The sequence below is a fragment of the Cygnus atratus genome, chromosome Z, assembly GCF_013377495.2.
Source record: "Cygnus atratus isolate AKBS03 ecotype Queensland, Australia chromosome Z, CAtr_DNAZoo_HiC_assembly, whole genome shotgun sequence".
Classification (NCBI taxonomy): domain Eukaryota; kingdom Metazoa; phylum Chordata; class Aves; order Anseriformes; family Anatidae; genus Cygnus; species Cygnus atratus.
The window spans coordinates 55,693,048-55,709,003 of NC_066396.1; the positions used below are offsets into that span (position 1 = coordinate 55,693,048).

Sequence of the window (15,956 nt, forward strand, 5' to 3'; positions counted from 1 at the left end):
CTTCTACAGCGTGGGACTCAACATCAGGGCTTATTCATAGTAGAAATTCACAAAATCTAAAACTCTAAGAGCTTTCATAACTGGAAGATTTTTAAACATTTGGTTTTAATACTTGATCTGTGAAGGATTAATGTCACGGAACCAAGAATTGTTCAAAAGATGTACAGAAACACTATGGTTCCCAAGGGAAGCAAACATACTATGTACATCACAATACACTTTGTCATATGTGTTTAAGTAGACCAGCAAATATGTTATATAAAAAAAAACAAACAAAAAAAACCTGTGCCTTTCAATAAGTCAGTATTTATTTATTTATTTATTTTTATGGATATGGACTGCAGAGTAAGTGAGCAGTTTCTGCGATGTCTGCCATTTAAGTAACTAAATATGAAAACATGATAGTACTAGGAGTTGTTCCTTAATCTTATTTTAAGAAATGCAGGAGTTTCAGGTAGGCAGTGATTTTAATGACTGTAGCTGGAACTGTGTGGAGAAATGTTGGAAGTGTCAGTAGGTACTTAGAAAGAGCCAAGAGTTGTGTGGTGTTGTAGAGGGAATAGTAGCACTACAGAAGAAGAAGAAGCCCTTTCCAAAACTACTAAAAATTGCTATCTTCCAGGCTAGTGAAGCAATGTCATGATCTATATCTCTTTAATCTAGTATACAGAATTAAGGATGCTGGTCAGTACAATTTAATTTTGTTTTGGACAAGTATTTCTAATTATAGCTGAATAGGATTGACTGCGTATAATGTAACTTGAAAAGGTGAATTTTTTGTGTTTTTCTTTTTCCCTTGTGGCTGCTATTCAGCTCTATAGCCTTTTTCCTGGGAGGAAATTGATTGTTCTACAAAATGTTTCATGTTTGCAGAGACAAACAACTGTCTATATGGTGTGCTTTACCTTTCTCCATAACAGAATTATTTGCATGGGTTATTGGTATCATAGAACTATGTAGGAGAAGAGAAAAAGAATGAATGATGTATTCTGTCTGAGGGAGGGTGGTTCTTCACTGTCCTTCTCCTTTATTCTTACCAAGCAAGGTTTAGCAAAACTAAGGAAGTCTAGCAGAGCTTTAGAAGGCACCAGACAGAAACAGACTAGCAATGTATAGTATTTACTAGCTTAATGACAAAGTCTGAAAATGATCATACTAACTCAGGGTAGAGTCTAGCTAGTGAGTTCTTTGCTTGCCAAGAGGGTCTGATAGTCCAAGGGAGACTGTAAGAAGACTTCCAGACTGTAAGACTGTCTTTTGTGTTTGTATATGCATCTAAATGTGGATGAACCTGTATGTAACCTAATCAAAGTTATTTTCATGATAGAGCAACATCTAAAGGTTTTGTAGCTCTAAGTTTCAAAGTCTATTCTCTTCTCTGTTCTGACTAGGTATCTGTCTATGCCATACCACAGCATATAAACCAAGTAGAGTATGCTCTAAACACGGCAGTGAAACTTCTGGAATTTTATCAAAAGTACTTTTCAATAAATTACCCTCTTGAAAAATTAGGTAAGTTCATTTGAACTTTTTTTTAAGCGCAAAAAGAAACCCTAATAAATTCTGAGAAATGCAGGGGAACTTTAATTCTTCTCAGGTGTCTTTTAAATAAATAAATACGTAAGATAGAATAAAACATCTCTGAAATATGGTTGCCCAAACATTATTTTCAAAATCCACTACATGTTTGATTAGGTGTACATGCCAAGTGATCCACAAGCCAGAAAATTGTTAACTTTTGAGAATGGGTTATTTATACTTGTATGTAACATCAAAGAAACAATTCAATGTACACTTAATGTGATGCCCTTTGATAGGGAGATAGAGAATTCTCAGACAGAACAGTGTTCACCAGTGTGAAATCTGTAACCTGACTTCTCTGCATGTATTACTGTGATTGGAAAGGTTATTAAATGCAGTCATCTAACATGCCACCTTCAGTAGTGGCAGCTGCATTTCCTGGTTACTCATGTGCATGCAAGATCTAAAGTCAGTGTGTAGTGCTTTAAGTCGTTTGTGTAAGAATACTGCTAAAGAAACATGGCTATAAATCCATGAGGCTTTTGTGCTTGAAATGTGAGTGCATGCCTACACCACAGGATTTAAATAATGTTTTTTTTTTCCATGGATTATGTAATAGAATAGATAGACTTGAAATATGCTTTAACTAGCTTTAAACAGCTTTAACTAGCTGTTTTCAATAGCTTCCTTCAAATCTTTTCCAGATCTGGTAGCAATTCCTGATTTTCAGTCTGGTGCAATGGAAAACTGGGGCTTGGTCACCTTCCGAGAAACAACACTGTTGTATGACAGTAAAACTTCTTCAGCAAGGGATAAAAAGCTAATAACTGCAGTGATAGCTCATGAGCTTGCCCATCAGGTATTACTAGATTGGGGAGGTCATTATTTGTTCTTTTGTTTTTTTTGTTTGTTTGTTTTTGAATGCAATCCTGTTTATTAAATTCACCTCTGCCTCCACTGCTACTGGGTTGTGCATTTTATCTTTTCAGAATACCTGCGAGAGTATTCTTCTCCGGTGCAACAGGCAGAGTGCAATTCTGTCATCGTCTAACTACCGAGTTGTTCATGCAACAGCATTACTGTGGTTTTGAGTAAATTTGTTTTTGTCACAAAATAAAGCTGAGGATGGATGCAGTGTCACTGTACTCCTTGATTTTATTTCAGAAAAATAATTGGTTTTGGTCTTTCGTAGTGGTTTGGCAATCTAGTAACTATGGAATGGTGGAATGATCTCTGGCTGAATGAGGGATTTGCCACTTTCATGGAGTACTTTGCCATGGAGGAGATTTTTCCAGAATTACATTCAGTAAGTGTTTTCTATAACTAGACTTGTTGTACCTTCAATAAGATCTGCTTTTTAATGTTGACCATAAAGGATTGATATTTGTAAACTCATATTAGAAGTCCACTTCGAGTAGCACTCATATCTCTTTATTTTGTATTATACCTCTCCTTCATAGGGCCTTTCATTATATTGGAAGTAGATTTTCATTTGTTTGTTTGGGTGGGTCTTTTTTTTTAAACTTTGGTGGTAGTGTAAATACAGTCTTTGTGTTATATATAGATAGGTTAAAACTGAAAGTTTACAAGGAAAGCCCAGGTATGTCATTGACCAAGGGTTTTTTCCTCCACTTTTTCCAGTAGCCTTAGGCATCACCAGAGCTTTAGGTTACTAAATATGCCCGGAGTCACTTCTGTCTTTCCATCATTATGGTAATTGTGTCTGAATCAGTTTGGGATTCACGAGTCAGGGACTGGATTTAAAAGTATGTTATAGTCCGACCCAGTGGATGCTGATAGCGTGGAATTACACCACATTGTACAAAGCACTGCTCCAACAGGCACTTCTCTTTACAGATGTGTTTGAAGGAGAGAGAAGGAAGCTTTTTGGTATAACCTAGTGTTGGTTTAAAAACTCACTCAGCTTCTATGGCTTCTGAAAAGCTCTGGAAAACGTAAGGGATTTAAACTTGATCATTCCCCTCTTGTTGTAAAGCATTCCTGTCACTGAATTCAGGCCAAGAAGGGAAGACTGGTGGAACTACATGGAGGAGGCAGTGGAGAGACTACCTCTTCATCCTACGTAAAGAGTATCTCCTAGGAAAGGAGATAGCAGGGCTCCAGATTCCACTTCAAGGAGTGCTTACGCAATTTGCGTTAGTCATGGGATTAAAAGCCTGACTGGTACTGACTGTTTCCTACTTGCTGGATTGTGTCCCCAGCATCCTAGCTGGGTGTGAATTCTGAGTATTTAATTCACCCTTCTTTTACTGCATTAAGAAACTTGGGTTGCAAACTTGGTTCAGTAGAGTTTTTTCTTGGAACTAGGTGTTAAGTTTTTTCATTTGTTTTTTTTTTGTTTGGTGCTCACTGGAAGTATGCTTGCAAAGTTGTCCTGCTTGTTGAGCACGTGTGGTGGGAGGAGGACAAAAAGCTAGCCTGGTATTCTAAGGAGAACACACCTCCATTTCAGTACTTCGTTCTGAAAGGTGCCTGAGAAGGTACCTTCACCTACATCTTGTTTCACCACTTGGTGGTGCCAAAAAGTGTTTTGTTGAACACAAAAAAAATCAATCCAAACAACTGCATTCAAAATGAATAGCTTTAAATTTTCAACTTCAAAGAATTTCTTGATTGTCCCATAAAACAGGTCTTTCCTTCATTTTCTGTAACCCATTAAGATTCACTCCTGCTGTATGGAAACTTTAAAGAGAATTGCTTGGTTAAATCTCAGTGAAATGAAATAAATAGGAATACAATCAGCTTCTTTAAAAATAGTTTAAATGTTTAATTGTTGAGGGTTGTTGCATTATAGTAACAATGTATTAAATACCCATATCCTTCATCAAGAAGGAAGAGGCTTTGGTACTGAGATCGCTACATAAGATGCTGTTTACATGTGCATGAGCATCATTGTAGTCAATTTTATTAGACTTCGGGCATTAACATTGTAGCAGTCTACAGAAATAATGCCTTTGCATTCCCTGCAAAGTGAACTAAAAACATTGAGCCAAATTGAGCACATACTTATTTATTAGCTACGTTTATTATCCCTAGTGTTGAAGATATATTACTGGAACAAGAGCTTAAGGGTCTGAATGATAATGTAAACACCAGCGTGAGATTCCACTACTGAAATCTGGAAGGAAAAGATTAGGTATCATGAATACTACCCTGATAATTCTTCTGCTGCCTCCATTGGCAAGAAGGCAAGCAATGGTGTTTCACACTAATGGAAGAGCAACGCAAAGACGAGTTTTACTGTTCTGCTTGCCATGTATGTTCTAGCTTCTCAAACGCTTGTATGTTCTACCTTCTCAGACACAGATGTTTGTCTTGTAGGATGAAGATTTCCTAAATCTAATATTCAAGGCTATGAGGAAGGATTCCATGAATTCTTCACATCCAGTCTCTTCGGCTGTTCAGTCATCAGAGCAAATTGAAGAAATGTTCGATGCACTTTCTTACATCAAGGTAACTTCAAAAATATTTCAAAATAATCAGAAAGTGATGTATTAGCTATCGTAAAAATGAATGTGGGATCAAGAGTAAGTAGGCATGTACTGGCAGTTGTTTGGGAATACCTAGGATCTTTCAGAAGTGTTTCTGAGCATCTACATAGTTTTATTTATTTATTTTTTAAATATGCATTTAAAATTATGTACTTGCATTTGTGTCTTTACTTAACGTACTTCTGTTTGGTGCATGGTTCAGCACAAAGTAAAATATTCATGAAGATGTAAGAAGGGACCCAATGGGTGAAAAAAATGTCCAGCTGATTATATATTCTGTTTGTGATAGCAGATTGTAACAGTATCACAGGATCCTAAGAAAAGAGTAAGAAAAAGGCACTTATTGACCCTCTCCCATCTTTATTTATTTATTACTCTGCTTTTTGAAAAAGATATTTTAGAGATCTTCCGAGTGGAGACTTGCGTTCTGGAATGTAAGATGATTCTACAGCATATCCTGGTTGTCTACAACTATATTATATCTGTTTCTAATCTGTAGTGAAGGATATGTATGAGTTTTGTTTTTTTTTAAACTTCACAGTGCCTCACTTAGAAATGCGTGGGAAAGCAAATAGTTGCATTTGCCAAAGTTTTACTTACTGTGTCTCAGGTTTAGATGTCGTGTACCCTGAGTTTGGTAGTATGGGAGGAAAGCTCTTTTGGATTAGCTGTCATTTTTTTCAACACCATGGTTGTAGTCTCATCTAATATGAAACTAGCTCTAATGAGCTACTGCTCATTAGAAAACTGTCAAATGCTGCATCTTTCTCTGCTCAGTGATGAAAAGCACCTCCTAAAGCTGTCTTGGTTTGTTTTCTCTGCTTTCTTAGCTGGTCAACCTGTTGTCTGGCATCCCTGAGCATTCTGAGATGCCAGATGGTCTTAACCACAGTGGTGTGCATCTGTTTCTTTTGATCTGTGTTCACTGAATTACAAGAACAGAGATGTGATGTTTCAGCTTCCCATGGTTTTGAAGTAAATTTGGTTTCTGTCCCTAAGTTGTATGTCAGAAGGCATGGCTGTTATTTCAGGCTTCAGGGTTTCTCTCTCAATTAGTTGCCTTTATGGTGAGCTTCTGGAAGCTACACAACATTCATGATCATGCCTGTAGCTGTGTAACTTATGCAATTAGAATGCTGTTAATCTTTGATCAAAACTGTATGATTTTAATGGAAATATTCTCAAAGTGATTAGGCTGGAGTTTCAGTCCATTAGTAAAACGTTATATTCAGACAATTACTTTATTAGTTTACTGGTACTAGCAAGTATGTGCGCCTCCTCCATGGAGATGTAGCAACCTACATCTTGGAGTTTAGGAGTTAAACGACAAGTTTAGCCCTTGCGTTGCTAGAAACAGGTTTTTCATGGCTGTCTTCTTTGTTTCAGAGGCTTTCGTTGCACAGTTCTTGCTACATTCACACTGTGTTTGTATTCCACTACTCTTGGCCCTGTATCTTAGCTAATGCCCTTGGCAATTTGAGTGGGAAGGCATTTGTAACATGATTCCTAATCAGCCAATAGGGTGACTGCAACTGAATTATACAACTTTATTTTGCTGTACTACAAACTGATACAGGTGAATAGGTGGCCTCTGCATTTTATTATCTGAAATAGAAATTGTTGTACGAAATTATTTTAGCCTGCTAGTTTTACAGGCTGTCAATAACCCATCATGGTGGGAGAACAATCCACCTACAACAACAGTGTGTTTGGTTATCTTTGGCAGAAAGAAAAACAAAGACATAGAGCTATAGATTAAGTATGGATTCATGCAAGAGAGGAAATGATGACCATGTTGTGAAAATCTATAGTAAGGGGTATTCCTACAGTTTAGTGAATAATTAAATCAACAGAGTTCAGGCAACTTTCAGTTTCAGGCAACACGTTACTTTCCAAACTAGAATTCAGAGTGTATGAGAACCGTACATGCTCTCATGAAAATCTACCTTGTGTTTTCTTGATCCTTTCTTTAAAATATTGTGAAAAACTTAGTGTACTTTTATCTTTTTGTGATATGCCTGCTCATCTGCATTTAGGTGTACAGTATGCAAATCCTCAGGTAACTTATTTACTCGTGGCTGTGATGTAAGGCCATTTATATGGAAATAGAAATGCAGCTGTTCAGCTATTTCAGACATCTACAACAACAAAAACACCTTTCTGTCTATGCATTCCTGTCCACTTTGAAACTGGAACTACTCTTAGCTGAGTTGTTCAGTGTAGATGCAAGTCATATAACTCTCGAAGGCTGTCTCATAAGTGCAGTTCTGTATCATAAAGAAGAGTATTGCTAATGAAATAAATCAGCCAGCAGAGACTTACCAATTAGAATGCAGTATTTTTTAGATGATAATAACTGGGAGGGGGTGGGAATTCAAGCATTATTAGCCTGTTTTATATCTGTATTTGGAGTCTTCGAGATATTCAAAAATTTTTTTTCCAAAGCAACAGGGAAAAAAAATTCAAATGGTATTAGTTCTTTTTGTAACCATATTTGAAGTTTATGAAATACTCAAAAATACTTTTCCAAAGCAACTGGATGTTAAAGGTAATTATTCTGATAAAATAAAATTTGGGATAAAATAAAAAAAAATTGGGGATAAAATCTGCCACCTTTTTATACCTTTATTGTAGTGTGAAAGAGTACCTGTACCTTTTAATTTACCAATGTTTTCTTTTTTCTCCCCTGTAGGGGGCTTCACTTCTGTTGATGCTGAAGCACTATCTCACAAAGGATGTTTTCCAAGCTGGCATTGAGGTATATTTACGTAATCATGATTACAGATCTGCTCAGAGTGATGACTTGTGGGACAGCATGAATGAGGTATTCATCTTTAATATTCTGCTTGTGTTTTTTTCACTTCTCAAAATGTGTTGTGAATTTTGGTTTATTTCTTAATTTATGAAGAAAATGGGATAATATACTCCAGATAAATATTCTGAAGTTCTTATTGTATTTCCATCATATAAATACGGAGATTGTTGTAGCTTTTAGGACTCCATTCAGTATCATCTGAAAAAAGTGCTGGAAGTGGGTAAACACTACCATATCTACCATGTGTGGACATGTCAGCGTCTATATATATATATATATACATATATATACATATATATATATATATATATATATATATATATATATATATATATATTCCCTGAGCTACACTGATAGTGTGTTAAGGCCAGAATAAAACTGGTCATCTTAAATGCAGGACAAAAGTTTCCTTTCATAATGGAGCTGAATCCAAAGTCTGTCGATAAATATTTGCATCGTGAGACAATCTTCACGTACCTTTGTTTCAGTGGAAGCTTCTGTTTCAACAAGCAGAGCTGGGGTTATATGGAAACAGATTTTCAGATGGCCTAGTTCAGCCACTCTCAGATGGGAGGGCAGGCAAGAGGGGTACACAAGAGTGAGGGCGAGGGTGTGAAAGCAAGGCTGTGAGAGGATGTGTAATGGAGGGTGAGTAGTGGGAGGGTGAGCAGGGGAGGGCCGGGGGGAGAAGAGGGCACAAGGAGGCAGGGAGAGGGCGGGGGGAGCTTTGGGTAGGGGTAGTGTGCCAGCAAGGGTGAGAGAAGTGGGGGAAGAGTGAGAGGGAGGGAGTGCAAAGAACGGAGCACTTGATGGGGAGAGTGTGAAGGAGAGCATGAGGGAGAAGAGAGAGAGAGAGAAGGAGAGATCAAGGCCAGGTTGGATGGGGCTTGGAGCAACCTGGTCTAGTGGAAGATGTCCCTGCCCATGGCAGGGAGTTAGAACCAGGTGATCTTTAAAGTCCTTTCCAATCCAAACCATTCTGTGATGCCAACAAGAGTGAGCTGCTAGGTATCCCTGATCTTAAGCTGTTTGGATGAAGGAAGGGAACACATCTCTCTGTCTCTGTTCTGTGTGGTATGTATTAAATTCTCTGAAATACACATGAAGTTCCCTCATAGAAAAACTGAGTGGTAGGCAAGATATTAATGTTTAGTTGTGGTTGTTGGCATCCATCATATGATATCTAAACTTTTGCAGAACTGGAGCCATTGTTAGTTCTTGTCGGGGTGGCTCTAAATTTGTTTATGTAGTTATCCACAGTCACTAGTTTGCCAGCTAGTGATGGATTATTTTTGGTATCAGACTGACTCTCTTATGGTAAAGAACTCTTGTTTTAAGTGTTACGTTTTTTTTGTTTGTGTTTTTTTACAATGAAAAGTAGATACACCTCTCCTAAATGAAACCTCTGACCAACCCTCCAACCCTTCATGCATACTGCAGGGGCAGTATCATCTGCTGAAAGTTGCCTTTCTGTGATGTGCTTACGCTGTTCCCCTTTTCCTGTGTGTCCATAGCTGGTTGTACCTTGTTTTGTGCCTGAGTCTTTGGGGTTTGGGATTTTTGTGTTTGTATATGTGTTTTTGTTGGTTGTTTTTTGTTGTTGTGTTTTTTATGTAAGTGTAAATACTGTTAATTCTGTTTTGATTAACCTGCGCCTCACGTACACTCCTATGTCCTTTTTTGAAAGGCTTATGGGTTAGCTGGACTGGTCTGGTATTACATCACATTAACTTACATTGGGACCTGTAATAAAAGTCCTTCCCTGAGAAGGTACCAGATTTCTTGCACTTTCTTTCCATTGGTTTTCACTGGTTGCCTCCTTGAATTCACTGAAATGTACTATCCCTGTATCCATTTTCATTTGTTTTGGTGTTCTGTCCGCTTATTTTTATTTTTCTACTTTGAATTCTTAGTTTCTTTTGCTTTTACAGGTAGTCTTTCACATTCAAACTCTCAATCAGTCACACTCAGGCAGTTGGTTAACAGTCATACCTACCCAGGCTGTACGTCTCATTGCTTTTACAGAAAGGTTAAGGCTGACAGGGATGTCTAGAGGCCATCATGGTCCAGCCCAGGTACAGACCACCTCCAGATGGCTTTTGAATATGTCCAAGGAGGGAGACCCCACAGCCTCTCTGGGCAGTGTGTGTCCATGTTCAGTCACCAGTACAGTACAGAAGTGCTTCCTGATGCTCAGGAACCTCCTGTGTTTTAGTTTGTGCCTGTTGCCTCTGATCTCACCACTGGGCACCAGTCAAAAGACGTTGGCTCTGTCCTCTTTGCACCCTTCCATAAGGTCTTTATAGACACTGATGAGATCGACCTGAGCATTCTCTTCAGGCTATAACCAAAAAGCTGAATGTGACTTGAACTGAAGACTTGAATCTGTACAGTGAGTAATAAGATGCCGACAAAGGTAACTAGAGAAAGACAGCATGGGTTGGTAAAAGGTGGTATATGCAACTTAAATAATAATGTATTAATTTCCTTATGCTCCTGTTAGCCCCACCTAAAATGTATTTTTGTAAGTTAGAGATAGCATTGTCTTTCTCAGGTTGGACGATCATCTCTGCTAGTAAAGAGGCAGTGATATGTAGACAGTATAAAGTACTTGACCCTCAGTGGCGATGTTGTAGTGCAGACAGTTCTTGAAAGATTAGAAGAGGTAGGAGGTTAAGCTATACAAATGCTGGTAGGTGGGATGCCAAAAAAAATCATACAAAAAAAAGCCCTGAATGTAAAGAATTGCTTTAGTGTTTTATTATACAAACACCATCACTTTAATTCAATTTCTAATAATGATTTCAGAATTTAAAAAAGATCTTTAACATGCACATAGGACATGCAGGATCTGAAACATGCATAAAATACCAGAGTACCAATAGTGAAAGAGAAAGTGAGGAAGTTGGGTTAGGTCTGGGGAGCTTACCATAACTTCCTTTTCCAGAGCATTCTTGTCTCTGTTTTCTCAACATAACCAGTTTCACTTATCGAATGTTTCTAATTTCTCTTTACCACTGCTTAACAAGGAGTGTCTCTGCTTGAGAAAATAAAAACAATTTGTTCCCCTAATTTATTGCTCATGAAATTTATAGTCTCAGTGTCAAAGTGACTCTTTACTAATACAGAATGTTGCTACTACTTATGTGGTAAGTTAAGGAAGGAGATTTAAAAATGTTTGTATTTTTGTAAAAATTTTAAAATTTGCCGTTTTCCTGTTATACTATGATTGTTTTTTATAGATCACCAATGGAACGCTAGATGTAAAAAAGTTAATGAAAACGTGGATTCTGAATAAAGGATTTCCTTTGGTGACTGTCGTCCGAACAGGAAGGAATATCTCTATACAGCAGGAAAAATTTTTATATCGTGTGGAACCAGAAAATTGGACATCAGATGCAAAGTAATCACCTTCTTACTACTTTCCATACATTAAAATATATCTGCAGATAACTTCTTTGTATCGTGTACCTTTCTTATTTGTGTTCAGGGGTTCTGGTATTTTGTCTGAATGCTGGTAGTAATAAAGATAATTTGGCATAAAAGTGTATGCACCTAGCATCTGCCTTGAAAAATAACTGATTATCCATGCCTATTTCCACCCTAGCAACTGCTAAAATCCTTTGTAAGCTCAGTTTTTCATTTACATGTTTTTCTGAAGCTTTTAAATTTAAATTAAAAGGGTACATTGCAGAAGTTGCTGATGCACTTAATTCAGAGCTTCTGCTCCTTTCTGTCAATATTCAGTGTGCGTCTTGTGCATTGTTAGAGCAATGTATAAAAGCTAGAATCAAAACTTTCTTGGTGTAAAAATTTTAAGAGGGTACTAATGCGTGACAGCAGATGGCTGCCTCATTGAGTTTCCATTGTACCAAAAAATACAAAGGGCATGTATAAATGCTGAAGAAGCAAAAGTGAAGAAATTACTAATTGTGAAAATGAATCTGTTACAAATACATGATGGTTGGACCAGATGATCTTGAAGGTCTTTTCCAACTTTAATGATTCTGTGTTAATGATTCTGTGGTATCTTATATTATGAACCTTAACTGTATTTCATAGCAAACCAAAGTATGTAAGTTTGAATCCTTTTGAGATTTTGGGGGTTTTATTCAGTTGTTTGAGGTCTAAACAATAACTGAGTCCTTAGCATCATCTTGCAGAATCAGGCCTGTGGAAGGGATTTGTCTTTTGAAATGCTGTAAGCTATGGGGCTATGTTTTATTTTTGTTGTGGGGAAAAAGGAAAACAATGTGTGATTGAAAGGGAAGGGAAGAAGGAAAGGATTATTAGGCTTAATTATTCTTCTCTGTCTAGTGGATGTCAATTGGGGAAGTGCATGAAAAGTTTTTGAAGAAGAGTACTCTGAGTCATTCACAGTAATGGTCCCTGTCAAAATTGGAACACACGTACAGTTTGTTTTGCCTCACTTAAAGTTGTATTTTCCTCTAAATACACAAGACATTATCATCATTGTGAGACAAGTTAGCATTTATTCTTCCAGTTTGCAGTTCACTTGGGTCAGTCTTGGTGGTGTGCAGTCAGCTATGGTTTCTATTACCATGATTTGGAATTTGAGACTTGTATTTGAATCGACCTAAATTTTTTTGAAAAATAATGATACTTGTAAAACTTAAGGAAGACTGAACACTGGACTGAAGTAAAAATAGTACTGGCTAAATTTTTGAGATGTTCTGTCCACATGACTTTGGACAAGGTACTTAGCAGGCTGGAACTGAGGAATAAGTACTAGGAAATTCATCCACTTCTCAACATGGTGGGAATAAAAGAAAAGAAATTGCTGTATGTGTTGTACATGTTTTCTTTGATCACATTCTGATGCCATGTGTGTTGGGTTTACACTTTGTCACACAGCATTATGTGGTTCTGGTACTTTTATTATATTAAAATGTTTTAAATTAAAATCTCAGCAAACCTTCAAAACATATAATAAACTGTAAATAATATGTCAGTAAATATTTGCTTTCCTTTGCAGTTACCTGTGGCATATTCCTCTCACCTACATGACTAATAGGTGCAACTTTACCCATTGTATTAACGCATACTTACTGGACCAGAAGTCAGGTATGTGGCTTAACTTTGGAAGCAAGTTACTTATGTGTTACAGATTGCAGGTCTTTCTGAGCACACACTTGCGTAAGATGTGAAGATGAAGACACAGTATAAAGTAATTGCAGACATCTGGAGCCAGGTACTACTAGTAGTGTCATCAGTGTCATTAGAGAGTTGAGTGCCCATAGCATTTTATGTACAAGTAAAAGGCAGCAACTGAGACAGAAGCAGATTTGCAGTTTGTTAAAGCCTGTACTTTTCTCATCAGTGCATGCACAAAACATTTTGAACTGCATGTCTTCTGGAGAGTGAGTACTGTGACAGTTGGTCTGCCAATATACTGAAATGTAAGGAAGTCGTTTTCCGCTCAAATATTACTTACTTTGTTTAAAGTTACAAGAAAGTATTCCACCTGGAACAGATTAAGTTCTTCAGAAAGCTATTGTACAACTTGAAACTCTTAGATCATTTCACATAAACCCTGCTTTTGCTGCAGCAGTGAGTTTGAATCCTAAATTGCTAGTCCATATAGCTTTTGTTTAATTCAGTCCTGTTTTTCTCCATGCCAAGTGAATAGCTTCTATACAGTTTTATGTAGTACTGTGTACAAATCATTTTGGCCGTCTCCCCGTTGGTTTCATTGACTGAGTAGCTTTTCTCTCTTATTTAGGCTGGTCTGGCTCACTGTTTTACATCTGCTTATGTATTTCCTTCATTGAATTTACAATTCAGCGTATTTAACTTGCAATTATATTTAACGCGTAAACCTATCTCCCACCTCTGCTGTTCAAAATAAAACCATAGAAAATTAAAATAAAATGCTTAAAGCTGATCCTGACATTTTTGCCGTTTACTGATTTTTACAAATTACCAGCCCTCCAACATGACTCTAGAAATACTATAATTAAAGAAAAAATATATATTATTTTTTTATTATTCTGACATTGCTTTTACAAAACACACATTTATTCCTGGGCTTTGTAATTTGAGCTGGAGGTTGACAAGCAGTTTTTATGAATTATCAGAATGGAAAAATAAAGCTGTTTAACGGAATGTGTTTTTGATCTTATTAGAATGAATAGGTAACCAGACTGATTACATCTCTTTGACCTTAAATGTCCCTGTTGGCACTCTCATGTTCACCTTACTAATTCCTCATTGGCTGCAGATACTTGGATGTGTAGGATATGAGAGTAGGAGAATAGTACAAAAGAGTTTGCGGTAGAATTTCACTAAATTTCAGAGGCATCACAAATGCTATGTACATTGACATTTTTGGCAGGAATTATAGAATCAACTGAAATAAAGAATTTTGTTTCCTTTATCCCAAAAGTCCCTTTTTTTTGTATCTAGCTGACTCTGAATCTAGAGCATGTCCTTTCATCCAACTTAATGTCACCACCATTTGTCTATTTATTTTTCTGATATGTGTCACTGTTTATATGTTGTATGTGTTAGTGGGCAGAGAGGAAACCGGGTTGTTTTAAAGGAGAACTGGACAGCAAATCTCTTAACTAGTGAGACCTGCAAAGGCCTATGAGTTATTAACTGGTTTGCTTGTGCAATGTTAATAGACTCGAGACTGGATATGGATTCATTATGAAAGCACCTCATAAATTTACTTATGATCAAGTCAAAATTCTTAAAATTTAACTTGTTCCTATCCTGTGTTATCTACCTTTTTAATTTGAAAGCATGCTTTCATTTGAGATAGCATAGCTTAGTCTCTCTTCTATCATCTACTGCTGTGTTACTATAGTGCTGTGTTACTATGAGATCCCTCTTTCACTTTGCTGTGAATAGTTTGGCTGTATTGAATAAACCATAGCATCCAAACACTTTGTGTGACTAAGGCGCTAGCTTGTTCACTTCCTGAATGGTCTTCTCTGATTGTTGCCTTGTTTTAAACATGAAAACCTAAGTGGGACAGATTTCTCCTGAAACAGTGCCAGTGAATGGGAAACAGTACTCTCATTCCCTTGGATAAGTTAGTTAACTGTCATGACAGAAAACTTGTTAAGTAGATACCCAGCAGTGTCATTGACATAGTGCAAGCTGCTTTCCAGTTAAAATGAAAAATCAACAAAAAATAATGACAAAACCTGTGTGCCCTGGGCATTTTGTCGCTTTTTGTTTTTATTTTTCTTTCCACATCTAAAACTACGTTTACCAAATAAAGCTACTTAGTGTACATACTGGAGCTTCCACAACAGTATTCAGTAAGCTACGTTTGCCTTTTAATTATTTTTGGTGGTAGGATCATTGGTAGAATACAAAATTACTCGCAAGCCCTGACTGTAAATAAGCATGCTCCCTTTGTTCACTGTCTTCCTGAGCCTGAGGTTTGATCTGGCATGTTGAAATAATTATTCTGATCTCCAGAGCAGTAAGATGTGTCCAAGCTATCCTGTACAGTCTTCATCAGTGACAAATGTTCCGATTTCTGTTTCTGGGTAGGACAGGTTTACCTATTAAAATTCTTCACTGTGCTGTGACCACAAGGCATTATGTGCCCTGTTTTTCCTTTGTTTTTCTTTGTTGTATTCTAGAGTGCATAGATGCAACTGGGGTCAGACTATGATATTATTCAGTCAGTCAGATGTAGCACTGAAGGAAGATATACAGCCTAGTATTATAAAGCTTTCACTGAGAACATTTTTGCTAGCTATTCCCTCTCATAGTAGGGGGAACTAGTGAGCCAGAAAAGATATGTTAACTCTCTAGAACCAGTCTACTTCACAGATCTGGATTTGAAAGGACAGGTGCTACACCTTTGTCTGCTATTAACTGGTTGTCTTTGTTAGCTGTCATTGAACTTCCAGAAGAGGTGGAATGGATAAAATTCAACGTGGACATGAATGGTTATTACGTAGTACACTATGCGGAAGACTGGAAAACACTGATTGATCTGCTGAAAAAAAACCACACTGCTCTGAGTGCTAAAGACAGAGCTAATCTGATCAACAATATCTTCAACCTTGCAAGGTAAGGTTTTTATACTGGAAAATGTATTTTATGTGTGTTTAAGTTTTCTC

At 37.1% G+C, this 15,956-nt stretch overlaps 1 protein-coding gene across 2 annotated transcripts in view; it reads left to right on the forward strand.

The window, feature by feature from the left end:
- LNPEP (leucyl and cystinyl aminopeptidase) overlaps positions 1 to 15,956 on the forward strand; it is a 65,345-nt gene that overhangs the window by 38,088 nt on the left and 11,301 nt on the right. For both annotated transcript variants that reach the window (XM_035564203.1, XM_035564204.1), the window contains 8 exons: positions 1,392 to 1,512; positions 2,226 to 2,380; positions 2,714 to 2,827; positions 4,864 to 4,995; positions 7,726 to 7,857; positions 11,091 to 11,251; positions 12,845 to 12,933; positions 15,726 to 15,906. In XM_035564203.1, coding sequence (XP_035420096.1) covers positions 1,392 to 1,512; positions 2,226 to 2,380; positions 2,714 to 2,827; positions 4,864 to 4,995; positions 7,726 to 7,857; positions 11,091 to 11,251; positions 12,845 to 12,933; positions 15,726 to 15,906 — 1,085 coding nt within the window. The remainder of the gene's footprint in view (positions 1 to 1,391; positions 1,513 to 2,225; positions 2,381 to 2,713; positions 2,828 to 4,863; positions 4,996 to 7,725; positions 7,858 to 11,090; positions 11,252 to 12,844; positions 12,934 to 15,725; positions 15,907 to 15,956) is intronic.